The sequence below is a fragment of the Heteronotia binoei genome, chromosome 13 (genome assembly GCF_032191835.1).
Source record: "Heteronotia binoei isolate CCM8104 ecotype False Entrance Well chromosome 13, APGP_CSIRO_Hbin_v1, whole genome shotgun sequence".
In the NCBI taxonomy this organism is placed as follows: Eukaryota; Metazoa; Chordata; class Lepidosauria; order Squamata; family Gekkonidae; genus Heteronotia; species Heteronotia binoei.
Window position 1 is genome coordinate 50,536,832 of NC_083235.1, and position 27,792 is coordinate 50,564,623.

The window sequence follows — 27,792 nt, forward strand, 5'->3', positions numbered from 1 at the left end:
AAGTTGTTCCAAAGACAGGGGCCATCACCGAAAAGGTCCTCCCCCAAGTTGCCACCCTCTGAGTCTCTTGAGGAGTTGGCATCTGGAGGAAGGCCCTGGAGGTTGAGTGCAGTATCTGGGTAGATTGAAGCCAGAAGAGGCACTCCGACAGGCAGGGCTGTAGCCAGCATGGGGGCAGCGCAGGCAGCACCCTGTATTGATTTTGCTGTGCCCCCTATTGGTTTTGCTGTGCCTCCACCCCAATCTCCAGAGAGAGCCAGTTTAGTGTAGTAGTTAAGTGTGCGGACTCTTATCTGGGAGAACTGGGTTTAATTCCCCCTCTTCCACTTGTACCTGCTGGAATGGCCTTGGGTCAGCCATAGCTCTCGTAGGGGTTTTCTTTGAAAGGGCAGCTGCTGTAAGAGCTCTCTCAGCCCCACCTACCTCACAGGGCATCTGTTGTGGGGGAAGAAGATAAAGGAGATTGTGACCACTCTGAGATTCAGAGTATAGAGCGGGATATAAATCCAATATCATCACCACCAACACCCTGTCTGCCTTGCCTCCTTGTCCTCATTACAAGCTCCCCCAGCACCTGAGTGCCTGCCACTCGCTTTGCCTGCCCACCCACTTGCCCAGCTCCTCTTCTGGAACAGCCCAAGCTGGGAGCGCTTCCCTTTCGGACAGACCCTGAACAACTCTGGCGCATGGTCCCCCTCTGGGTCCGGACTCCAGTGACCTTGTGCTTCTCTTGGCTCGCTCACCGTTCCACTGGACTGGGAAACACTCAGGGGCTTGCCCTCATCCCTACTTCTCCTGCCCATCAGTCTCTCCAGAGTGGAGGAAAAGTCTGCTGCTCTAATGTGCAATCTCTCCTTTGCTTCCCCCATGCTATTTGCATATTTTTTCTTCCAAAGCGTGTCTCCTCCTCCTTGCTCTCCAGCCTGCAGAGGGAGAGGAAGGGGTAGAGGAGCAGGAGAAAGCATGGAGTGCACAGCGAGCATGTGAGAGATTGGTGGACTGGGCCTCTCATTAAATTGAGATTATTAAATTATCTTTAATTAGTGGTTGCCCCTGAATGCTCCCAAATGCCTCCTGCAAAAGAAAGAAAGAAACCAACCAACCAACCTGCCTACAGGGCTGCTAGCAGGTATTGTGGTCCCAAGCCATGTAGGGTTTTATAGGTTAAAGCCAGCACCTTGAATTGGGACTGGAATAATAAAGGCAGTCTTATATGTTTGGACCTTTGGGACCCAGCTGTTAGTCTGGCTGCACCAGCTGTAACTTCTGAACCATCTTCCAGGGCAGTCCCATGTAGTGTGTGTTGCAGTAATCCAATCTGGAGATTACCAGAGCATAGATCACTGAAACCAGGTTATCCATGTCCAGATAGGGGTGCAACCGGGCCACCAGCCAAAGCTGATAGAAAGCACTCTGAGCTACCAATGCCACCTGAGCCTCAAGTGACAAAGATGGATCTAGGAGCACCCCCAAGCTACAAACCTGCCCCTTCAGACCTGGCAGAAGCTTAGGCAAAGAACAATATGACAATAGCACACACTTAACAACTGTGGAAACTTTGCAATTAAAGTTCAAACTTCAGTCTGAAGATTGCTTTTTCTCAGGGTGTGTCCAGATCAGCAACTTTTGTACTTTACTGAAAATCAGATGAGGAAGTGATCTGAGGCAGCTCCACTTCCTGAGTTATTTTGTGCAAACCATTCTGAATGATTAAAGAAACCCAACTATTTAGGTTTGTTAAAACTGAGAAGAGGAGCCTTGGATTATAACATGAATGTTAACGTCTTGTCTTTTTTTTGTGATCAACCAATTTGTCATTCTCAGCCTTTGGTTTAGAGATGTTATGTATTATGCTACATCAATGTCCCTTGTTCCTTTGGAGACTAACTAGGATCTATAAAAATGTTAATAGTTATTGTTAGTTCTGTGATGAGGCCAAGGTAGGGTTGCCAGGTCTGGGTTGGAAAATACCTGGAGACTTTGGGGGGGAACCCAGGAAAGGGGTTTTTTGAGGGGAGGGTCCTCAGCATGGTATAGTGCCATAGAGACCACCCTTCAAAGCAACCATTTCCTCCAGAGGAGCCAGCTGGAGATTAGTTGTATAAGAGGGAGATCTCCAGGTCCCACCTGGAGGCTGGCAACTTTACCCAAACACCAATTTTTTTGCTTTTGTGGTGGAAATACACCCATACAAAACATTTTTGAAGATGTTTACATTCAGTGAGGAACATCCTTCTAACCACAAACTCCCAGATGAACCAGTAGTGAGCCTAGCTAGAAGGGCACTCCGCAGGCGCCCAAAGGCATTCTGATAGGTATATTATGGCTCTTACACGGCCTAGCGGAGGCTTGCTTTCACTGTGAAGCTCATGAGGCTTCTCCTTGGGATTGTGGGTCCGGGTCTCATTTAAACTGTGCTGCAAAAGGTGCAAAGCAGGTCTGTGTAACCGTGCTAAATAGGAACGGAAAGGAAAGGTCCCCTGTGCAAGCACCAGAGAACGTAGCTAAGTAGACATAACGTGGACTGCCCTTTCGTTTAAACGACACGGAGTTCCACGGGCAAGGCTTTTTTAGCCTCAAGTTCAAATCAGGCATGAAAGCAAATTCTAGGGCTGGCTCAAACGAAAGCTTACTCGCTGCTGCCCCGCCCGGAGTTGAGACGAATTGCTAGCGCCCCCACGTAGTCTGACATCTATGACGCGACGCTGTTTGTTTCCTTCACCGCCAGGGAGAGTCTGCAAATCGAATCCGGAAGCGGAGGCAGCTCAGAAGAGAAAGGCTCGAGGCCCCGCTCAGTCTTCCCTGTCCTCCCTTAAGAAAAAGTGGCTGCCACCCAGCCACGCTGTGCTGCTTGAACCCTCCGACTGAGTAGCGCAGCGAGCTGGCTGCCTTGATCTCCGGCGGGAGGCGGGCAGAAAGACGGCGGAAGTGCGGAGGCTGTAGTGGCAGGTGCCCCCGGGTGATGTGGTGACGGTGAGCCGCTCGTGTGAGCAGCAGGAGTGAGGCTGCGTAAGGGACGGCCTCTGTCAGGGAGGAAGACTCGGGTATTGAGGGAAACGTTATCGTCGGCATCAGGACGCATGTATTGCATTGCGTTGTGTCTGCTGGAAAGACTGCAGTTATGGGAAAGGGGAGGGATTCAGATAGGAAAGGGCGCCTCTCTCAGTGCTTAGAAATATTAATTTAAAAGTTTTATTTCTAATATTGATGTGCTTGCTTTTTCTGAAGCTCCCAGAGTCATTCATGGGCAACAAAACTTTTTTTTTTGTTTTAAAAAAAATCAGATTTAAACACTAACACCATTAAATGGAATAATCGATAACAAAGTGTGTAAGACTACTGAAATTCATTTATTTGTCTCTCAGGAGTAATATGTTACTAATGCAACCTCTTTTGCTGTGCCTAAGGCATTCAACAGTTGGAAGTCACTAAAGGTATGCACTAAGGCTGCAATATTGGGGTCCACATTCACAAAGGATGCTGCATTCCAGGCAAAAGAGGATTTAACAGCTATATATACTTTTATTTAATTTGCATAATGCGTAGTATTTGAAATACCTTGGTTCAGAGAGTTTCAGCTTGGTTTAGAGGAGAGTATAGCAGCTTTGACAATGCCTACTGCACTGTCAAGAATTTTGGCAATGTGGGTAGAGCCAGAAGTTGAGAAGCTGCAGCCTCAAGTGGAGAGGGGAGTCTCTTCCCAGTGTATAAACATTGTGATTTAAAGAAAGGGTATTTGAGCCCGTCCTTAAATGGCAGAGAATAGAGAACCCCATTAGTTCCCTGTGCTGCTGAATGTTTCTTAATATTCATTGCTTTGTTAAAGGCAGAACGATAAGTTTGATAAACTGTTGCTCTGATTCATTAGAACAGTTCTTAGGGGTAGATTCAGAGAACTTTGTATGGCTTCTAACTGAATTAAGACCCATTGGAGTCTTGGTAGAACATCAGCTGCTAGACAAGTGACCTTTTTTCTTTAAAAAAGCTAGGATAATATGAAGCACAGACATAATGCATGGAATTAGATTGATGACTGATCTTACAGCAAATTGGTCTTACCTAAAAGCAGAAGCTGATAACGAAATTTAGGTTGAGTTTGGAAAAACTTGATAGAAAAGAAGAAGCTGCAGAGGACACAATGACCACTGAGTAAGCAGCAAGATACAAAATATTGTTAATAGATGGCTGGTTACTAAAGGAATAATAGGAGGTTATGAGGGGTCACTTGGTATTGAAGTGAAAGAGAACATATGGAAATGAGATACAGATTTTTATAACTGGTCTCTCCTTCTCATTACTAGATGAAAGTAATTAAACATTCTGAGGAGATCCTGAAGACAGCCCTGGTCTCCAAGGACACACAGCTTATGAGGCTTTATGACAAGTTTGAGCCTAAGGAGAAGCTTTTGCTAAATGAAGCATTTCAACCGGACAGCCTTCTTTTCAAGCCCATCACACTACATTCTGATTCAGATTGGATCTCCTCTCACCCAGAACCCCTCCAGGATTTTGCACAGTTTTATCATGACCCTTGCAGAAACACACCATCCCCCCAGAAGAGTCACATTTATATCCAGCCCATTGGTAATACCTTAAAGATATGAAATATGTTACTGGTTAAATATGCAAACCAAGTTATAGAAGTGCTTAATAAACAATTTTTAATGTACAATGTACATTTTTTTCTTTTTATTGAATCTAATCCAATACAAAGGGAGTATAGGGAAAATAAGTAATAAAAACATAAATCTAACATACAAGGATCCAATTTAGACAATTGAATGCATATAACAAACAATTTACAAAAACAGTACATAATATGCTAGGTATTGAGAAATAGCCTATAATTCATTCTTTCAGGCAAAAAAGAAAATTTTCCAACGAATTCCAAAACCGGGGCCAAAGTCAATCATACTCTATAGCCAAATCAGTATCATTATTGAAGAAAGGATTGTCCATTGTCTCCCATTACATACTGGTCCCATAACTTATCATACCACATTTCAATTGTGGAGGTATTTGGGGGTTTCCAGTTTTTCGCAATCGTCATGCAAGCTGTCAACAACATTGTTGAGATTAAAGATTTCTGATCTTTACTCGCCAACTTATCTGGCCAGAAATCAAATAAGAGAAGTCTAAAATCTACTTGAATGGTTAGACTGAAAATAATTTTTATTTGCTCTACCACTTTGTTCCAAAAATTTGACACTGTTGGATATTCCCACCACATATGATACGGGGAGCCTTTAGTTTTACAATTCCTCCAACAATCTGGACTTGAGACCCTAGAGATTTTACTCATTGTGGCAAGGTTTAAATACCAAAGTTAATACATTTTTAAAAATTGGAGTTGGATACCAGTGCTTTTAGCCTTGATGGAATGGGAATTCTAGATCATTTCCCAATTGCATTCATATAGCCTTTGAGGTAGCATTAAATTCCAATGTTTAATATAAGAGGGTGGATTTGAGTGAAGAGAGTCAATTAAATAATGCTATATTTTAGAAAGCAAAACACCTTTCTTGCCTTTGCCCTCCTCTTTAAGAAGGACCTCAGTTTTTTTAAACAGACATTGACACATTTTCTTTGGCTTGAGGAGCTGACCTAAATTTTTTGGAGACAGACTGATTTTTCAGCCTTCAGGATTTTGTATTGGAATGATATAATACATCTTTCTAATTATTGCTATCCAAAAGCCTAATCCTGGCTTTACAGTTTCTTACGATTTTACTTAAGCTATGACAAAAATCACTGCCTGATTTCGTGTATATCAGTGGTTCAGAGCAGAGTTCTCTTATCTACTGTGAGGCTGCTGCGGGGTCACTGAGGGCGTGACATGTTTAGAGGCGTTGGGATAGTACTTGCATATATTGGCTTTCCTACATTTTCATTTTATTGCTGCTAAGTTCTTGTTTCTTTGAGGGGGGTCCCCCTGTTCTACACATGTTTTGTTCCTCTAGTGGTTGATTTGTTATCAAACAGTTTTATTTCCAGCTTATCTCATAAAATGGAAATAAAACTGTAATATAAAATCAACCACTAAAGGGAGCAAAACACATGCAGAATGAGGAAGAAACCTACCAAAGAATCAGGAACCTAGACTAAAATGAGAATACAGAAAAGCCCTATATGTCCTGTAATTGGCCATCATTTTGAGGTCTTGAGAGTAGTTAACTTAGGAAAATTGTCAAAAACTTGATAAGGCATAAGGAGATCCGGAGCAAGTTATAGATGCAATGCAGAGAAAACTTACTATAGTTGCAGTCCCACAGACATTTACATATTTAAATCCATAATTGTGTACTAGCATACATAATTCTGCATCATGAAATTTAAGCATGTTTGTGTATTCTAGTTTATACCATATGTATGTACCCATAAATTTCAGGGTGCATGTTGACCCTTTCCTGCTCACTGTTTAGAATGCTGGTCTGGTATTGTGACTATCTTCTCCACCTCCACCAAGGGTCATGCCCAATGGGATTTAAGTACATGGATGAACTTTGCAGTTTTAATTGAATACAGTAGTATTTGGACTTGCCTAAATGTTTCTGGATTATGGCTTTGGGTTCATTTAATGTCTCAGGATCACACTAAAATTTTGTGCTTTGACCAGCCACACCTTTTCAATGTCAGTTTTCAACTTTAAGAATTGGGTTGAGGAACTATCTCATACAGCTGTTCTGAAGATAGGGAAGGTAAAGATTGTAAAGCATTTTCATAACCTCCTGCTTTTCTGAACTCTTTGTTAGGTTCTTTTGGAGATTCTAGAGTTAGTACAGATGTTTACATGAGATGGTTGAAGGATTACTGTGAAGCCTTTTACAATGGCCTGACTGTAAGAATCTTGGGGCCGGAGCCTGTTATGCATACAAAGTGTGCTTTTCGAGTCAATGAATATACACACAATCTACAGATTCATGCAGGTACTAATAGATAAAATACTGCTGGACTGACCATTTCTTCACGACTAGAATCAGTTTTGTCAATTCTGCTTTATAAATGAACAGCTTTAAAGTAGTAATATGGCATTTTTATTGGCAGGAAAAAATAGGTATACATATTGTTAATCAGAAGACATATTTTAAAGAAGTATATGTATTATTTTCCAAAATTTTGTGGCATTTATGTCAGCTTCATGATTTTGATTCATTGGGATTGAAACCCCTGCTGTCCTGTTGTGTGAGTCTTGATCATAAGGAAATAATTTGACGTTGGCATTTTAACCTTATGGATGTTGGCAAAGAACAGCAATTGTACCAGTGCAAGCCCTGACCTAAATAGCCCAGGCTAGCCTGATCTCATCAGATCTTGGAAACTAAACAGGGTTGCCCCTAGTCTGTATTTGGAAAGGAGACCACAAAGGAATCAGGGTTGTAATGGGGAGGAAGGCAGTGGCAAGCCACCTTTGGACATCTCTTGCCTTGAAAACCACGCATAAGTCAGCTATGACTTGATGGCAAAAAAGAGAGAAACAGCAAAAAGAGAAAAGCTAGATGACATCTTAAGTGGTCACGTTGTAGACTTAGTTTATGTTGCTAGTTCCTGATACCATAGATTTGCCAATTTATCAGTCACTGTGCCTTTAAAAGCTTGATGTGCAGAAACTGGCAGACTAGGAGATCATGTTAACTGAAAAGTCTCACTAGCTAACATCTACAAATCAAGTTAAAAGCCACACATAATTTTAATTTATAACGATATTACCCTTTGCTTTATGCTGTGTTTTCATCTCATCACAAATGTTTTGTTCTTGCTTCCAGATCTTTGTGTTTGTATGCATTTATATAGCATATATATTAGTGATGATATAGTAATTCTGTGTGTATTGTTTATACAGGGCACCTTTTGAAATACCTAAAGAAAAAAAAGCCAAAGGATGCTTTTTGCATTGTGGGAATAACGATGATAGATCTTTATCCAAAAGACTCTTGGAATTTTGTCTTTGGACAGGCTTCTTTAACTGAAGGTATGTCAAATGCTCACTACTTCATGTTTCAGGAATGAGGTGTGTGGGTCGATATTTTTTATATTCTGTTAAGCTGCTTCTATTCCTGGCATAAAGCAACCCTAAGACTAAATATAAAGAAAATGTTACTTGAGCCATTTTGGATTTCTCTCACTGTTGACTGTGAAAATGACCAATTTTATGTTTATGATCAGAGCTCAGAGGAAAATTGGTTTTGTGAGTTTGTTGCAAATGTTGATCATGTGCAGCAGTGACTGACAGCTCTGTGACAGCTTGAACATATCTTTTCATACCATCTTCCTCCATTCCTAGAGCAATTTTTCTGCCTTAATATTAAGGCAATTAAATAAAAGCACTATTTTTGTTTTTTAAGCACACTTTGAGCATAGATATTGTTTGTGTAACATCGTTCATAATTAATACTTCCCCCCTCTTTTTTTTAAAGTTGACTAGTTGGCTGAAGCATGTTGGAGGAGGAAGCAAAACAGAAGTAAAGAGTATTAGGCTAGCAAGGTGGCTAACTCCTGATTGTGTGATAATTTGTATGCAGCCTGATTTATTGTATCCTCTCACAAGTGTTCTAGAAGGATAGATGTGTTAGTCTCTTGCAGCAAAATAATGCTGCTGCTTCATGCAATAATGTGAATTGGCCATGAAGATCTCCAGGTGGGTTTTTCTCTCTATTAAATGCAGTAGTGCAGAAAAGGTGCAGGGTTTTGTGTTCTCATGATCTTTACTCTGAGGGATATTGTACAATTATTGCCCACAAGGGGTCAGTAATAGCACACATTGAAGTAGCTCTATAATGTAGCCGTCATAGACTTAGCATGCTCTAGGCGGGCTGCACTTGTTTACAAATTACAGTTTATTTGCAGTATAACCAAAGCTGAAATCCATGGGGTCATGCATTTCCTCTGCCCTCATGAGCAGTGCAGAGATTGAAGAGTTCTTTAAGTAGAAACCAGATAAACTAACTGGTGCATGTTACAGTAGAAAAGCGTAAGACTCCAGTAGCACCTTAAAGACTAACAAAATGTGTGGAAGATTATGAGCTTTATGGGTTACTGCTCACTTTTTCAGATGGTGCTTGTTGTGATGTCCAGAGTTGGGTGCTGTAAATTTGTTTCTTGCCTACAAACAAGGATTCCAAATAATGATTTATGTAGTAGAATTGGTTATGCATCATAATTTAGTTTTCATTATTTTTATTCTGGTGTTTGTCCCAGAAATTTAGGGTAGTTTGTATATATTTATCATCACAACAACCTGATGAGTCTAGTGGCATCTTTAAGATAAATGAAGTTTAATTCTGGGTATAAGCGTTTGTGTACATTCACACTTCTTCACTGTATCTGAAGAAGAGTACATGCACATGAAAGCTTATATTCAGAATTAAACTTCGTTGGTCTTAAAGGTGCCAATTGGACTCATTTTGTTCTGCTGCTTTAGACTAACACAGCTACCCACCTGAATGTAACCTGATGAGGTGGTTTAGAAAAAAAATGTGAATTTTGCGGTAATCCCCCACCCGCTCCGTTTAGAGATGGAAATTAATTGTCAGGCACTCGAGTGCTTGAAATAGGAGCCTTAGAAATGAGGCACTGGTTCTCTGCACTCTGTGCCACAAGGACAGCTTGTGCACAGCTAAAAAGGTAAAGGTAGTCCCCTGTGCAAGCACCAGTCGTTTATTTATTTATTATTTATTTATTCTATGACTTATATCCCGCCCTTCCCACAAAATGGCTCAGGGCGGCTCACAACAAACGATAAAACAATAAACAAAGTGCAAAATTATTACAATTAAAAAGTCAAAGCATTTAAAAACCTTAAAATCTTAACATTAAAACTATACCGTATATTTCACTAAAATCTGATAAGCTACATTAATCTAGTCAGGCGTAAGCTAGCCGGAAGAGGCTTGTCTTACAGGCCCTGCGGAACTGAGTAAGATCCCGCAGGGCCCTCACCTCTTCCGGCAGCTGGTTCCACCATGTGGGGGCCATTGTAGAAAAGGCCCTGTCTCTGGTTGTCTTGAGACGGACTTCTTTGGGCCCGGGGATGGTGAGAAGGTTTTGCGTCCCAGACCTCAGTACTCTCTGGGGAACGTGTGGGGAGAGACGGTCCTTCAGGTAGGCAGGTCCCAGGCCATATAGGGCTTTAAAGGTAATGACCAGCACCTTGTACCGGACCTGGTATATTATTGGAAGCCAGTGCAGAGCCCGAAGACCCGGCCGAATGTGCCCCCACCTTGGGAGGCCCAATAACAGCCGGGCCGCGGCATTCTGCACCAGCTGCAATTTCCGGGTCCGGCACAGGGGCAGCCCCATGTAGAGGGCATTGCAGTAATCCAACCTCGAGGTGACCGTAGCATGGATCACTGTTGCTAGGTCGTCGCGGTCCAGGAAGGGGGCCAACTGCCTTGCCCGCCTAAGATGAAAAAACGCGGACTTGGCAGTGGTTGCTATCTGAGCCTCCATCTTTAGGGACGGCTCCAGTAGCACCCCCAGGCTTTTGACCCTGTCCGCCGCCATCAGCGGCGCACCGTCAAAAGCTGGTAGGGGGATTTCCCCCCCTGGACCACGACGGCCCAAACAAAGGACCTCTGTCTTCGCAGGATTCAGTCTTAGTCCACTCAGTCTGAGCCACTCAGCCACGGCCTGTAGTGCCCGGTCCAGGTTTTCTGGGGCGCAGACCGGTCGGCCGTCCATAAGTAGATAGAGCTGGGTGTCATCCGCATACTGGTGACACCCCAGCCCATACCTTCGGGCAATCTGGGCAAGAGGTCGCATATAGATGTTAAATAACATCGGGGAGAGAACCGCTCCCTGGGGCACTCCACAATTAAGTGTGTGCCTCCGGGATAGCTCCCCCCCAATTGCGACCCTTTGTCCCCGACCTTCAAGGAAAGAGGAAAGCCACTGCAAGGCCAACCCCTGAATCCCCGCGTCGGCGAGGCGGCAAGTCAGTAACCGATGGTCGACCATATCGAACGCCGCCGATAGGTCCAACAGCATCAGCACTGCCGAGCCACCCCGATCCAGATGCCGTTGAAGGTCATCTACCAGGGCAACCAACACAGTCTCCGTCCCGTGACCTGGGCGAAAGCCGGACTGGAGTGGGTCGACTCTGGGGTGATGTTGCATCACGGCATTTTCATGGCAGACTTTTTATGGGGTGGTTTGCCACTGCCTTCCCCAGTCATCTACACTTCCCCCCTCCCCTGCACAAGCTTTTTTACCAACCTCGGAAGGGTGGAAGGCTGAGTCAACCTTGATGACTACAAACAACATTTTTAAATATAAGACTCTTAAATAAAATTGACTTTCATTACTTGCGGCCTTGAAGTGTGTTGGTCAACAGCACATGACTGGTTCTTCTCTTGAACCAGTCATGTATTATTCACCAACACATTCCAAGGCACTGAACCAATCACATATGTGTGATTTTAATTAATATTAGTCTGTGAAAGGTTGAATTTTTCTGTGGAAATTTCAACAGTATTCACACTTACTATTCATTCATGTTCTAAGACTGGAGATGGACCGAGGAAAATGGAACAGATGGGACATTTTAAAGTCTGTGATGATATTGAAGACCCTATGGAAGTCTATAAGAGTTTGGCCCTCTTTACCCAGGCTTTCTCAGTACAGTGTATTCAATTCCCTTTTAATAACTAAATGGAGGTACTTTTAACATCTATGGGGGTGTGTACTATCTACCCTACAATATCATCACAAATTAATTCAAAACAGACAGAACACCATCTGAAGTGTATTTAAACTGTTTTAATATTTTAATGTTTTAATAATGTTTTATTGTTATAATGTGAATCTGTCATCAAATTGTTACCGTTGTTAGCCGCCCTGAGCCTGTTTGGGGAGGGCGGGATACAAGTACAATAAATAAAGCTTCTCCACAGCCCCAGAAATGTGACACATTTCCAGTCAGACCATTTAGATCTGGCTGCTGTGCAGTGCAGTTACAGCTGCTTCTGAAGAGCTAAGGAGCACCAGGCTCACTTGGTTGACTGGTAGACAGGCTTCAGGTGAGTGCTTACATCCTGCCTAGTCTAGGACAGGCAGCAATGATGCATACTTGTTTCTAACTTTCTAGAAAGTGTAGATTTAACAACTTTTGTTACTGCTCTATTGTTGGTGTTGGTGCAGTTCTAATTTGATTTCTTTCCCTTCATTAAGGAATGGGGATCTTCAGCTTTGCAAGGTATGACAGTGACTTTTACAGTGTAAACTACAAAGGCAAGTTGAAGACCACAAAAAAACTTTCTCTGACTGACTATTCTGTTTTTGATGGTTATTATACCCCTGAGGTAACAAGTACTCTGCTTCTGAGATCCTGCAAAGTGAGTGTTGTTTAGGCTCCCAGTACTACATTATATATTGAAATCAAATATGTATATATCTCATTATTAGAGATGTGTACATGCAAGAAATCATTTGTAGTTTGTTTTTAAATAAACTATTAGGTTGCGCTAAGTTAGTTATTACTATTAAAGCAATTTGTTTCAGTTGTTCAGTTAGTTTTTTACTGGCTATAGTTTTTCCCCATACATTCTCAAAGATTGTACCCCTCACACTGCTAGTCATGGTAGACAGTACAGATCTTGACAGACCAGTGGTCTGACTCGTATGTTCAGGTAAGGTTAGACCACTGCAAGCTTAATTTGTGATGGGAAGTGTCTTGTGATCAGGGGTAGAAAGTGCTGTCAAGCCTCAGGTGATTTATGGCAACTCTGTAGGGTTTCCAAGGCAAGAGATGTTCAGAGATGGATAGCTATTGCCTGCCTCTGTGCAGCAACTCTGAAATTCCTTGGTGAGCTCTCATCCAAGTACTAACCAGGACCTGCCCTGTTTAGCTCCTGAAATCCGACCAAATTGGGCCTAGCTTGGACCATTCAGGTCAAAAGTCCAGATCTTTTGATTACCTAAGGTTTTTCTTAGTAAAAACCAATATCTCTGAAAGTCTGTTCTCTTCATGAAGCATTTTTGCAGAAATGAGTGGGCAGGATACTTTCAGAAAGCAAAACTGAGGAAGGCAATTTGGAAAATATCTTCCCAACTGATCTTTCCTCTAGGAACTAAGCTAATATGACAGTATCACTGGTTTCTTCTGGTTCAGTGAAACATTTGTGCCATTCTGGCAGTAGTAGCCATTTCACCAGGCCCCAAACTCATTTCTTGTCTGCTTGTATCCCTAGCATACAACTCACTAAAGAAAGCAGCAAAGATAGCTGTATTAAAAGACATTAAAAATAAATGATCAATAATTAATACGGGCATTAACAAATGAGCAGCACCAGCACTTCAGCTATAGCCCATCTTTATGGCTACATTCCTATTTCCTAATATCCTGGCTATTTTGCTACTTTTTAGTTCATATCCATGCATGTTTGATATAATGAGTAGCTTCTTTCTCTTTCAGTGGGGGAAGTCATCCACAGTGGTTAGGACATGCCTCCTCTCACTCCAGGCTGGGCTGTGCAAATTTTTTTGTATGCCTTCCCAGCACAGAGTGAGGCTGCCCTTCTATTATGCATAGCTCTGCCACTCCAGCACAACACTAGATTGTAGCTCAGTTTACCTGTGATTAGAGGAACAGTTTACTTCCAAGTAGACCCAAGACACACACATGGAGGGCATATCTTAAAAAAAAAAAGGTCCTGCATCTATTAGGAAGAAGGATCACTTGAAATACAAGCCCTTTCTACCTGAGGCTTCAGATAAAGGGGAGGGGCAAGCAAAGCCGACATTATGTTTCTCATATGCCAGCGGGGAACTCAGGGAAAGCTGAGGCCTTGGTTTCTGCCCTGTCTCCCACAAAGCCTTCAGGGGACTGCTCATCAATACAGGCTAGCTTGGAAGCATCAGAGCAAGTTGAGCTGCCTGTAGAAGAATGGTGTCGTTCCAGGATGGAGGTTGCCAGTCTCCCTGGGGAGGGGAAGTGAGAGCAGCTGGCACGGGGGCTCTCTGGGTGGTGAGTTGGGCTTCTCCCTAGGTTCTCAAGGGATCATCAGAGTCCCCTTTGTTATTCCAGACCCCAGGATGGGTTGACAGCAAGAGGCCTTTCCCTCATTCAAACCCCTCCTGTCTCAGCTATGAAGGCAATGGCAGTTGAGACTTCTATTGCAAGCCCACCATTTCCCCCATTTTGGGTCAGTCATCATTGGATTGGACTCAGACCTGGATTCCCCCCACTTATCCATTATATTCCTCCACCCATTGCTTAGAGGCTACAGGACACAGAAGTCTTCTGTTGAGAGATTAGCAGGAGGAGAGACCTGAAGTTCTTAGCAGCTGGAGAAGGCCCAGACAGCAGTGCCAGAGGAGCTTCCCCTCCCCCATTCCCGAGTTGTCTGACTCTCCTCAGTCTTTTGTTTTTCCCTTTTCCTCAGAAATAGGCAGACCAAGATGAATATGCTTGAGAAAATCCTTACCCCACAAAGGAGGGGAGAATAAAGTGGACCCCCTTTTCAAGTTCAAGCAGACAAAGATTTAGGAATTAATAAGAACTCTGCAAATGGTAGCACGCAGACCTGATGATCTTGTCTCAGCTCTTGGGACTTCTAGTAATCACCATAGATCTTGTGTTAGTGGGCACAATTTCATTTGAGACCATTACAATGGATTCTTCTTCCATATCAAAAAGACAAAGGGAGGAGGCAACACAAGAATATTTTAGGTTTTAAAACAGCACCGAGGTGCTGGCTGTCAAAGGACAACTTAAACCAGAGTGTCTTCTTTCGACAACTTCCTTGTATTGTAGTAACAACAGATGCCAGCATGAGAAGGGGCACGTTGCCTAGACCAGATGGTCCAAGGAAAATGGACAGCAAGAGGAAAAAGAAACATCATAAACTGGCTTGGACTCAGGGCAATAAAACTGGCCTTGTTTTCCTTTCAAGACCTCATTTGAGACAAATTTGTCCTCATAAAAACAGACGATATCATGGCAAAGGCCCACATAAACCATGGGGGGGGGTACCAAGGCAGTCTTTTTACACAAGAAAGAGGTCCAGGTTTTCTAGTGGGTGGGAAAACACCTAAGAGAGCTAAGGCTCAGCATGTTCAAGGTATACTGAACACACAGGCTGACTGGTTAAGCTGTCAGGACTTAGACCAGGTGGAATGGACTCTAAACAACCAAGTTTTCTAAGAAATAATGAAGCAATTCAGAATGCTAGTAATAGACCTGTTCAGGACACAAAAAAACAGGAAATCAAAAGATTCTTGTCCAGATTTCCAGAACCAGCAGTAGAGGGGATAGATACACTATGACAGGCCAACTGGCCTGTTGTATGAATGAGTTTCCTCCAGCACTACTGATCAGCAAGACACTAAGCAGACGTTGGAAGGAAAGGATGGAGTTGATCCTCTTGGCTCACGTTTGGCCTTCTCAGAACTGATATAATTGTCGATTCAAGAACTGTGGAGGATTCCCATCTAAGTCAGCTCCCAGATTCACAATGGGTCAAAATAATGGTATGGCAGTTGAGTGAGTGGACTTAGTATGCTTGGATCTCCCTAATGAGATAGTGGACATCATGGTTCAAGATAGGTAGATATATAATTATACTTGGTGAATCGTCAAAAAATGGGTAGTGGAATGTCATTCGACCCCCTAAATCCATTGCATCAGGACATCGTTGCCTTGATTTGGGATGGAAGAAAAGTCACAGACCAGATACCCTGCAGACACAGGCTACTACCCTCACCATAGTTTTGAGCAACAGAGGACTGGGAGTTGTGGCCCAACACAGATATGTTAAAAGATAGTTAGCCCCTCCAGTTGAGCATAAGTTTCCAGCATGGAGCCTTTCCAAAGTTTTGCAGGCCCTGATGGTACCACCCTTCGAGCCCTTAAGTTCTGTGGAATTACAGTTTTTATCTTGGAAAGTCTCTTTTCTTGTTGCTATCATATCAGCAAGAAGAGTCTCAGATACTGGAGCCTGCTCAGTAAGAAAAGAACTTTGTACTTTCTTTAAGGATCCAATGGTCCTTCAAATGGACCCCTCCTTTCTTCTTCTTCTTTTTTAACAATTTTATTGGTAACATATGGTAATAAATCTATATCTTACATCTTTTTAAAAAGCTTCTTTTATCTACCCCATATATTACTTTCTACCTACCCCTCCCCCTGTTACTTAATCCCTGCCAGTGTTATTTACTTAAAATGCAAATATTTAAAGGTACCCTTAACTATTAAAACAAAAATTTATATTCTTCTTTTTAAAACTTAATCATTATCAAAGATTGTCCAATGTCCTTTTATTTTCCACTCTTTTTCTACATATCTTCTAAACTTTTTCCATTCCGTCTTAAAAACTTCTAAATCATAGTCTCTTAATATTCTTGTTAATTTGTCCATTTCACTCCATGTCATAACTTTTATAATCCAATCCCAATTCTCTGGTATTAGGACCCCTCCTTTATTCTGAAGGTCAATTCATCATTCCATTTAAACCAGCAGGTGTTGTTGTCATTGTTCTGCCCCAAACTGGCATACACAAAAGAGAAACTGTGGCATACTTTAGATATCCAGCACGGTCTGTGCATATACATCAGAAGGACGGCGCCTTTCAGATTGATAGACTTGCTTCTTGCGGCTCATGGTACTGTGAATATGGGAAGGAAGGTCAGCAAGTCAACAATAGCGCATTGGATAAGACTGAACTCATAAGGTGTACTAACTCCAAGGCCTTTGGATGCCAGGAAGGATTACGGCACATTCCATGAGAGTGGTTGCTGCTTCTGCTGCTTTTGTCACCAGGGCTCCTATTGGAGAGATTTGCAGAGTGACGATGTGACATGGTCATCCTTTGCAACCTTTGTAAAATATTATAGTTCTAGGATGGAAAACCACCGCCTTCCCAAGATTGCCCTGTATGGCGAACTCTCCACCGGCCATCAAAATAGAGGGGCACCAAAGAAGAGGTACAAGGACTCCTTGAAGAAATCCCTTGGCACCTGTCGCATCAACCATCACCAGTGGTCTGACCTAGCCTCAGATCGCAAAGCATGGAGGCACACCATCCACCAGGCTGTCTCTTCTTTTGAGAACGCACGCATAGCTGGTCTTGAGAACAAAAGGAGATTGAGGAAGAATCATACTGCTACAGCACCAACCCTAAATCAGACTTTTCCCTGCAGCCACTGTGGCCGGACCTGCCTGTCCCGCATTGGTCTTGTCAGCCACCAGCGAGCCTGCAGCAGATGTGGACTATTGCACCCTTCTTAAATCTTCGTTCGCGAAGCCAAGCCGAGAGAAAATATTATAGAATTGATCAACAAAATTCTGTTGACACTGCCTTTGCGAGAAGGGTCCTCCAGCAGATGTTGGAATCATAGTTTCATTGACCCACTCTGTATTAGCTTAGTTATTTAACCACTGTGTATGACTTCCCCCACTGAAGGAGAACAAAACTTTGGACTCACCTGAAGGTATCTTCTCTTCAGTGGGGCAAAGTTGTCTGATTTTCCAACTACAGTTAGATACTGGGGAAGTAGGAGACGGGATCATGGGCTGGCTCATGGTTGACTCAGCCTTCCACCCTTCCAAGGTCAGTAAAATGAGTTCCCAGTTTGCTGGGGGTAAAGCGTAAACAACTGGGGAAGGAAATGGCAAACCACCCCATAAAGAAGTCTGCCATGAAAACGTTGTGAAAGCAATGTCACCCCAGAGTCAGAAAAAACAGGTTTCCTACCTGTAACTGATGATCTTCGAGTGGTCATCTGTGCAGTCACACTTGTGGGGAGTAGGCGCCAGCGCCGACCTCGATCGGTAAACTTCAAAGCTGTGGATTTCCGCGCCCCCGACCCAGTGCGCATGCCCAGAAGCCCCACCGCGCATGCTCACTGGGACGGGCGCGGACATCCCGCCAGTTCCTTCTGACCGCCGCGTTAGCCCCATGGAGGGACCGGCTGCAGCGGGGAAGGCGGGCGGGTAGTGTGACTGCACAGATGACCACTCGAAGATCATCAGTTACAGGTAGGAAACCTGTTTATCTTCTTCGTGGTCTCTGTGCATCACACTTGTGGGAGATTAGCAAGCTCAGGCCTACCTGGTGGAGGGTACGCCGGTCCATCACAGGGAAACGGACTGCAACACTGCGCGGCCCACCGAGGAGGCTTGTCTGCGCCGCAGGTCCAGGGCATAGTGCGTCACGAAGGTGTGTGCCGAGGACCATGTGGCTGCCCCACAGATGTCCTGTAGGGGAACTCCCTTCATAAACGCCTCCGACGTCGCAACAGCCCTTGTCGAATGGGCACGGAGCGGTCCCGGCAGCGGTTGCTTCTGAAGAAGATAGCACAAGCGAATAGCCCCCGTGATCCACTTGGACAATCGCTGTGACGAAATACGCTGCCCCAAGGAGGACGCAGCGTAGGACACAAACAATCTGGCGTCCTTCCTGGAGGGTGCGGTGCGATGCAGGTAGAAAGAGAGCGCCCTCTTGACGTCCAGAGCATGCAGCAACCGCTCAGAGTCATTAGCCGGAGAGGGAAAATAGACAGGTAAATGGATCTCAGAATTGAGGTGAAACGGCGACACCACCTTAGGCAGGAAAGTGATGTCTGGGCGCAGGGTGACCCCCTCAGCCGAAACCACCAAATAGGGAAAGTCGCACCTGAGTGCGGCCAATTCCCCGACCCGCCTTGCCGAGGTGATCGCCACAAGGAAGGCCGTCTTCCATGCCAGGAGGTGGGAAGGACACTTAGCCATCGGCTCAAATGGTTTGACCGTCAACGCCTTGAGAACTAGGGGGAGGTCCCATGCTGGCGTAGGGGCCCTCACTGCCGGGTACAGCCTCGCCATGCCCTTGAGAAAACGCTTAGTGTCTGGATGTGCAAAAGGCGAGTGGCCATCAATCGGAAGATGTTCTGCGGAGATGGCAGCCAAGTAGACCCGTACCGAGGAGGGCGCCAGGCCCCCGTCTAACAGCGTAACTAAAAAGTCCAGAATTAACGATAAGTCCGCTCTTTCCGGCACCACAGAATGATCTGTAGCAAACTTGGCAAATCTGGCCCATTTGGCCGCGTATGACCTTCTAGTAGATGACTTTCTGCAATTCAGGATGACAAACTGGGTTCTGTCTGAAAATCTGGATCCAGACGCCAAGCCGTGAGTCGCAGGTTCGGGATGTCGTGGTGCAGGACTTGTCCTTGGTGAGAGAGCAGGAGATTCCCCACCTGAGGGAATCGGTGGTAAGTTCCTCCCGACAAGCGGAGGACCAGTGGGAACCAGGGCTGTCGAGGCCACCATGGCGTCACCAAGATTCCGCATGGACGTTCCCTCAGGAGCTTCTGCACCACCTTGGTGAGTAGCGGTATGGGGGGGAACAGGTATACTGAGTGGTACCTCCACGGCACCAGAAGTCCGTCCCCCAACGCTAGGGGGTCTACTCCTCCCCTGCAGCAGAACAGGTCGCATTTTGTGTTTTGCCTTGTAGCGAAAACGTCCAATTCCGGGGCTCCCCAACGGCGGAAGACCGGTTGCAGAAACTCCCAGTTGAGCTCCCACTCGTGCAGGAGAGCTCCGCCCCGACTCAGGAAGTCCGCTTGTACGTTCCGGTCCCCGGGGAGATGAGCTGCTCGGAGGAACACCCCTTGAGAGATGCACAACTCCCAGACCAGGAGGGCCAACTTGCAGAGTCTCTGAGACACCGTGCCCCCCTGACGATTGATGTACGCCATTGCTGTGGTGTTGTCGGTCATCACCGCCACCGACCTGCCCCCCAGAAGCGGTTGAAAGGAGCGAAGGGCATGAAAGATGGCCAGCAACTCGAGAAAGTTTATATGCTGGCTGGAGTGGTGGCTCGGCCAACGGTCCCCCACGCACATGCCTCCCATGTGGGCCCCCCAACCCCATAGGGAAGCGTCCGTGGTGAGCGTGAGGGTCGGTTCCGGCCTGTGAAAGGGAGCCCCTTCCATCAGGCGACTTTTCAGCCCCCACCAGGAGAGGGATGACAGGATTTCCGCAGGGACCGTCAGCAACTTGGAGGGGTGCTCCACATTGCACTTGAAACTCCGCAGGAACCAGAGTTGCAGCGGCCTCATCCGGAGCTTCGCGAACGATAGGACAGACGTTGTCGCTGCCATCAGTCCCAGAAGTCGTTGTAACGTCCGTGCAGGGACGGTCGGGTTCAGTTGGAGAGAAAACACCAGTTGCACTATAGCGTCCGCTCTGTCTGGAGGGAGAAACGCTTTGCAGGCTCGAGTATCCAGGATCGCCCCAATGAATTGTACCTTCTGAGAAGGCGTCAGACGAGACTTTTTTAAATTTATTTGGAGTCCCAATTCGTCCACCAAGGCCAAGGTGATTGTTATGTGCCGCAGTAAGAGCTCCCTCGACTCCGCGACCAGGAGCCAATCGTCGATGTACGGGAAGAGTGTCACACCCCGTAACCTCAGGTGGGCAGCAATGACCACCATGGTCTTGGTGAATACCCTTGGGGCTGTACAAAGGCCGAATGGTAGGGCTCGATACTGGAAGTGTTCGTCTCCGACCGTGAAGCGCAGATACTTCCGATGGCGGGGGTGGATGGAGATGTGGAAGTATGCGTCTTTCAGATCGAGGGTCGCCATCCAGTCCCCTCTGCTTAGAAGAGGAAGGATGTACTGCAGCGAAGTCATCCTGAACTTGTCGCACCTCACGAATACATTCAGTGCTCTCAGGTCCATGATCGGCCGAAGGCCTCCATCCCGTTTGGGGACTGCAAAATATCGGGAGTAGAAGCCCTGACCTTCCTGGTCCGCAGGAACCTTCTGGATGGCGTGTTTCTGAAGGAGTGACTGGACCTCCTCGCAGAGGGTTGGAGATGGTGCTGTGGAGACGAATCTCGGGGTACACGGGGGGTGGGAGAACTCTATACAGTAGCCCATCCTGATTATATACAAAACCCACCGGTCCGAAGTGATACGGGACCAAGCAGGGAAGAATTTGGCAAGGCGGATGGAGTCCAAGTCGGATGGGCCAAGCGTCCCAGGGGGGAAGTCAAAGGCCCTGCTTGCCCTGCTTCGCACCCTTCTGGCGAGCCGTCTGGGCGGAAGATGGGGAGTACTTGGGCTTTGACTGGTAGGAGGGTCGAGTGAAGGGAGCCGATTTCGAGCGCCACTGCCTCTCAGGCGACTTGGAGTACGGCTTCTTCTGCCAGGTTTTGGGCCACTGACGCTTAGATGGAGGGCGCGGCCCGGACACCCCTAGGTTCCTGGAGGTCTTGATACTTTTATCCAGCTCCTGGAGGACCGAGTCCGTCGTCGAGCTGAACAAACCCGCCCCGTCAAAGGGGAGATCCTCGACATATGCTTGTGTGTCGGGTTGAAGCGCTGTGGATCTCAGCCAAGCGTGCCGGCGCAGGGAGATAGCCGATGTAAGGGCCTTCGCACAAGTGTCCCCTGAATGCCTGGCAGAGTTTAGCTGCTGTTTTGCCAGGGTCATACCCTCTTTCTGCAACCGCCTTAGAGCATTGCGGCTCTGTTCGGGGAGGGAACCCAAGATGGTGGAGACTTGGTCCCAGAGGGCGTATTGGTAGCGGCCATAACAGGCTGCGTAGTTGGCGATCTTAACGCCTAGGGAACCGGCTGAATAGAGTCTTCTCCCCATGGCGTCTAGTTTCCTGCCCTCTTTATCTGGTGGGGTGGAGTGTGTCTTTTTTGCCTTGGAAGACGACGACACGACCACCGAATTGGGCTTAGGGTGCACATAGAGGAATTCTGCTGATGCTTCCTGTATCCTATACATGTGATCCAGCCTGCGAGAGGAGACAGGCGTGGAGGCAGGCTTGTCCCAGGAGGCCTTGGCTGTCTGTAGCATGACGGTTGTAAGCGGTAAAGCAATAGCTGTGGAGGTATCCTGTTGCACTATGTCAAAAACCGTGTCCGTCACCGTGGGCTGAGGCTGCACAGTGGTGAGGGAGAGGGTTTGAGCCATTCTCTTGATGAGATCACCGTAGGATTTGAGGTCCTCGGAAGGTGAGATTGGCTGCTCCTCGGACGTCTTTACAGGAGGTGAGGGTTCACCGCTGGAGGTCTCTCTTTCGGGCGATGAGTCATCCAGAGACCTGGAAGAAGCATCAGGGGAATCAGAGAGTTCGGATCGGTGCCGGGTAGGAGGCTCCGGAGCGACCGGGGTAGATTCCTTCATCGATGGGGAGCGCTGCTTGGGGTCCTTCTGGACCGGTGGGTCCCGCTCAGGAGGCTTCGAGACCGACGCCGACGGTGCATTCCGCTGCGTCCTGTGGGACGTCCGGGATCGGTAGGAGGTCTCAGAGGCTTGATCCCAGTCCTTCTGGCGTTGCTGAAGCCATGGGAAGGGAGGCTGCACCGGGTACGCCCCGTACAGGTATTGCCACTGCCTCTGGTCCCAGGGGATCTGGGCTGCCTGATATCGTGGCGAGCGGTCCTCCTCTCGGCAGCGAGGGGAGTGGCTGCTGGAAGATCGGTCCCGACGGTGTGGGCTTCGGGACTGAGAAGTCGATTTTTCGATAGGGCTACTTCCGGTACCGACGCGTTGGGCCGACTCAATCTCCGAATCGGAATCGGAGATGACGAGTTGAGTCGACATCGATGCCAGCTGCGAAGTCGACTGTCGGACTGGCGAGGCGAAGAGTTTCAGCGGCGGGACGATTGGTGCTGTCGGATCGGCCGGGGATGCCGGTGCGGAGTGAGTCGTCGCTGCACGCTTTGACTTCTCCGACTTCTTGTGTTTCTTTTTCTCGACGGGCATCCCTTTGTCCTCCTTGGGCCTTTTGATCGGCACCGAGGACTCCGAGGCGGCTACCGAGCCCGAACGCTTTCGGGGTCGGTCGGTATCGATGGGCCGCCCGGTATCGACCGGAGTCGATGTAGACTGGTCCGCCTGACCAGCCCCGGACTCGGCCTGCTCGGTTCGGGGAGACAGTGCTCGCTCCATCAGGGCCGCCGCAAGTCTAGCCGCTCTATTCCTCCGCGTCTGTTTGGAAAACTTGGCACAGTGCGAGCAGGAATCTGGCCTGTGTCGTTCCCCCAGGCACAGTAAGCACAAAGAGTGTCCGTCAGGTGGGGCAATTTTGTTCCCACACTTGGAGCAGCGGCGGAAAAATCCCCACTTTCTTTCCATGCGAGGAAGGAAAGGCGGGAAGAACGTAGAAGGGGAGAGGGGGCCCCTACCCCGAAGGGCGGGAAAACAAAAGAGGGAAAAACCCCGCTCTCCCAAACAAGACGAAAACTAAGCTATCTACACTATCTAAAACTAAGCTAACTAACTATATACAACTAAGCTAGTAATCCGAATGGATAGAGAAAAAGTTCACCGACCGTGGCAGATAGATCAACCGATCAGCGCGGCGGTCAGAAGAGAACTGGCGGGATGTCCGCGCCCGTCCCAGTGAGCATGCGCGGTGGGGCTTCTGGGCATGCGCACTGGGTCGGGGGCGCGGAAATCCACAGCTTTGAAGTTTACCGATCGAGGTCGGCGCTGGCGCCTACTCCCCACAAGTGTGATGCACAGAGACCACGAAGAAGATTGACTGGTGCTTGCACAGGGGATTACCTTTGCCTTTTTAATATTCATCTGCACATGTATAAAATTGTGGGTGGCTGCTGGAGCCTGAGAGCCACAGAGAGGCATTGGGGGCCTGCACCATTGTAACTGGTTCTTACATTGGCTTATCTTGGCGATACACCAAGATATGGGTCAGTTGGCTTCCTGAGCACTTTTCGCCCCCCCCCCCAATGTTTGCACTGTAAAAGAATGAAAACCAAACTAAAGTACACATACAAAAACATAAAAACAAAAAACATAGGATAAGATGGTGGGATCACTGAGGGAATGACAGGTAAAACAAAATTTTACCCACTGTTGGAAGATGACAACAGAAAGGGACAGACAAGTTTCTGGGGGTGAGGGGAGAAGTTCCAGAGTTCTTTTGACATAGCAGAGAAGACCTCTCCCGGATTGCAACTTGCCTCATTTCAGAAAGTGGGTTCACTCAAAGATGTGCCTCTGAAAATGATCATAGTGGCCAGATAGGTTTGTAAGGGAGTAGTTTGTAAGGGTCTGCTGGTGCTAAGCCATGTAAGTCTTTAAAGATCAATACCGGCACTTTGAATTATGCCCGTAAACAAACTGGGAGTCAGTGTAGGTGGGCAAAGACTGGAATGCTGTGGTTCCTACAACCCAGTCAAGTCAATGTCTGGTTGCAGCATTCTGTAGCAATCAAAGTATCCAGGGGCAGCCCCACATAGAGTGCATTGCAGGGCATGCTTCACAGTGGCCAGATTTTTTTTCTGCCCAGAAAATGTACCAACTAGCTAATCAGTTGAAGCTGGTAAAAGGCACTGTTGGCCTCAGCTACCATGTGAGATCTATTGCTGAATGGGTCCAAGGGCACCCCCAAACTACAGAGCTGTTCCTTCAAGGGGAATGCAACACCATCCAGAATGGGTGACAACTTAAGTCTCAGGTCAGACCTTCCACTCATTAGTAGCATTTCCATTTTGTCATGATTAAGCTTCAGTTTATTAATTAATATCCACTTCAAAACTGCCTCCAAGCACTGGTTCAGGGTTTGTACTTGCCTCCCTGGGATCAGTCAGAAGTGTGAGACGAGCTGTGTCGTTTGCATACTGGTGACCCAGCCCAAATCTCTGGATGACCTTATCCAGTGATTAAAGTAGATGATGAAGAGCATAGGGCACCAGATGGAGCCTTGCGAGACCCCACAAGGCAGTGGCCAAGGAGCTGAGCCGCCATCACCCAGTGCCACCTTCTGAAACCTATGATCCAGGTAGGATGGGAACCACTGCAAAATAGTGCCTCTCAGTCCTGGCCCATAAAAGTGGTCCAGAAGGATTCCATGATCAGTGGTATTAAAAGTCAGTGAGATGTTCAATAGGGGAATCAACAGAGGCACACTCTCTGTTGCACAGTATGGCTATTGTCAATACAGTTGGACAGGATCTGTTTTCTCTTCATTTCTTATTTTGGCTGTATTTCAGACTCTGACTCATGAGATTGGGCACATTTTTGGACTCCATCACTGCCAGTGGTTGCAATGTGTCATGCAGGGGTCCAATCACCTGGAAGAATCAGATAGACGCCCACTGGATCTTTGTCCCATTTGTTTGCGCAAGTTGCAGTCTGCCCTTGGCTTCAATATTACAGACAGATACAAGGTACAGAGAGCCTGTGATTTGCCATTCAGATTGATCTATGCAGATTTCTGATCTCACACCTTTCTACTGAATGTTAGAAATAAATATGGGAATGTGGGTCCAAAACCAAGTACACAAGTTACACAGGCAGCATGGAAACATCACTCCTTCCCATGCTGTAGTGTAGATGAGTTCCAGACAAGATAAGAGGAACCCACAACTACAGCTCCTCCAATGTGGTCATGACAATGTAATAAGAAGCAACAGAGTCCAACCAAGAGGCACAGTCATCCCTTTACTGTGAAACAGCAGGATCCCCCACAGTCAAATGTCCTCTATTTGTTAGCCACAAGGAAAAGTACAGAAATTTTATTTGGATTATTTTATTAATTGAACATTTTGTTAGGGTCTTATAATGTTATGCCACATGTTTGGAGTTGTTATTGTATTCGTATTCATTTGGATACTAAACTAGGTGGAGCGCTGATCTGATCCAGCAGGGCCATTCTTATATGACATTTACATTGGTTTCAATGGAGAACACATTCCCACCTATAACTTTTTTTGGTCATCCACTCAACTGGAATGAAATTACCTCTTACTCTAGGGACCTTCCCTCTCAAATTTCAGGCTGAGTAGGCACATGGAAGCACAGTGATTATCACTCCCCCCTCCCCCAATCCGTCCCTTTGTGTCACCAGGATCATGTTAGGGGAAAGGCTGGAGGATAGTGGCCTATTGTTGAACAAAATGAAGAATATGGGCAAAATGAGGTAAAGCTTGTGCTCTCTCCCGTATCTTATCTTGCTGTGTTCTATTTGAAGCATGAGTTTCCCCAAATAAGCACACTCGCTCCTCAGTGGATACTGGGAATTTAAGTCATGTTAGGCATGGGCTTGAGGAAACATGCTGGAATGAAGGAACCTAGTACAGGATTCCTGTGCACAGATGCACAATTGGGGAAAACATACAGAGAAATACTTATCAGAGATGCTGCTGTGAACACGAGGTAAGTATTCTGTTTGGATGGCATAAAGACAGCACAGGCCAGGAAATGGAAATGGAAATCAAATTCAGAATGCAGCCTCAGGCACTGGGTTTACCCCAGTTCCCATCTAACTGTAGAGATCTCTGTTGCTTCAGAGAAACAAGGAGAGATGAAGAGCTTCTTAAGCTAGTAGGTCCCATTAATACTGCTAGTGGATCTGTGCTTCTAATGTAAGATAATATAGAAGTTATCTTCTCTCCTGCTAAATCTCTCTAACTCCTGAAACAGCATTGTGCACATTTATGGAATTTGCTTTACAGTCCTTTAGTTCTCAATCCACAACTCTGCTAGATCATGAGACAGAATATTCTGAAGGCTCTCTATGTTACATATACAAGTATTAATTATTATGAGTTTCTCAAGGTCCAATTGTATTTTAAACAATTTGTTCTTTATATAGGGTTAACTCCACATATCTACCACACAGAGTATGGAGAAATGTTTCTTTGTACTGATTTCTGTCACTTTTCTGTGATGGAAAAGTACTGTAACTATAGTTTGTTTCTTTTTCTTCATCTATTTTGTCTGTTGTACTCAAAAGCCCAGAAATAAAGATGTAAAGAAGCAGAAAGCCTCTGAAGAAGTGTGATTTGAAATATGTGAAAAAGAAGTCATTGTTGGTCAAGAATCATGCTCCCATGCTGAGCATGTTGATTTATGTTGTCTCTTTTATCATTCATGCCCACTGAAATTGTTGTTGTTGTTCTTAACCATTCAGTTGTCCAACTCTTGGTGATTCTTTGGGCCAGCTCTCTCCATGTTTTCCAGTCTTGTACAGTTTCTTTGAGTTGTTCCATGCTCAGGCTGGTGTTGACTTTTATGGTGTCTAGCCACCATGTTCTCTGGCTCATTGAAATAAGACTTTTTAATCAAGGTTTGCATTTCTTCTAGGCACTGAAAAGATGGATGGAGGAAGATGCTAATGGAACGGAAGATGAACTCAGCAATGAAGCCCATCTGGGTTTGCAGAAACTTGTGGAAGCTTTCAAAGAAAGCTATGACTGGATTGTGAAATGCTTAGAGGTTTTGCAAAAATAAAGTCCTTCAGTATATGAAATAGTTATCAAGGTTGGTGCATGGTTGACACTGCTGCTAAAGCATCACAATGATAAATTCATTATCTGTTTTGTAAGTTAAAATCTAAATGCCATGTGTAGTGACATTGATTTTGTGAGTAGAATTTCATGTATCCATATTTTTGAAATGTCCTCCTTTGTTCCTATATATTAGATGCAATCTCGTGCAATATGATTGGTTATTTCTATTTCAAAATATATCAGCTACACTGGCTTGATTGCAAAAAGCCACACAGGTACTTATATTTGAGGTTCTGATGAATGCAGTCTTACCATTATTCATCAGAAGCATAGTTGTTCATCATTTCCGTAGCTTTCTTAAATAAGCTGCAGTGACAGTCTGGCATTCACTGAAAATGTGAATGTGTTGTATTGGCCAGTTACTAGTGTAGACACTAAGAAAACAGAAGTTCTCAACTATCTTTCTAGATTCTTCAACATTTATGTGGTGTATGTTCGATAGCCTTGGAGTCTAATATAGCCAGTCATAGAAAAGGGAAGATGCCCCTGACGCTATTTATTTATATTTTTAAAAAATCCTGTCCTTGAAACTAA

General features: G+C 45.8%; 1 protein-coding gene across 3 annotated transcripts; it reads left to right on the forward strand.

Moving 5' to 3' along the window:
* Positions 1 to 2,676: 2,676 nt before the first annotated feature.
* Positions 2,677 to 27,218, forward strand: AMZ2 (archaelysin family metallopeptidase 2). Of its 3 annotated transcripts, none has more exons than XM_060252833.1 (8): positions 2,705 to 2,973; positions 3,366 to 3,434; positions 4,302 to 4,584; positions 6,753 to 6,926; positions 7,841 to 7,969; positions 12,166 to 12,329; positions 24,958 to 25,134; positions 27,053 to 27,218. In XM_060252833.1, the coding sequence occupies exons 3-8, from the start codon at positions 4,302 to 4,304 to the stop codon at positions 27,197 to 27,199; spliced, it is 1,074 nt and encodes a 357-aa protein (XP_060108816.1). In that variant the 5' UTR covers positions 2,705 to 2,973; positions 3,366 to 3,434; the 3' UTR covers positions 27,200 to 27,218. The 3 variants fall into 3 exon arrangements, with proteins under 3 accessions (XP_060108814.1, XP_060108816.1, XP_060108815.1); XM_060252832.1 differs by having other exon boundaries at positions 2,727 to 2,949; XM_060252831.1 differs by lacking the exon at positions 3,366 to 3,434 and having other exon boundaries at positions 2,677 to 2,973.
* Positions 27,219 to 27,792: the final 574 nt, after the last annotated feature.

What these genes read in the sequence shown, in the direction of transcription:
- AMZ2 (XM_060252831.1), top strand. Translation starts at nt 4,302, where the DNA reads ATGAAAGTAATTAAACATTCTGAGGAGATCCTGAAGACAGCCCTGGTC. An exon ending in CATTTATATCCAGCCCATTG is followed by an intron (nt 4,585 to 6,752) that starts GTAATACCTTAA and finishes ACTCTTTGTTAG; the next exon opens with GTTCTTTTGGAGATTCTAGA. An exon ending in ATATTACAGACAGATACAAG is followed by an intron (nt 25,135 to 27,052) that starts GTACAGAGAGCC and finishes CATTTCTTCTAG; the next exon opens with GCACTGAAAAGATGGATGGA.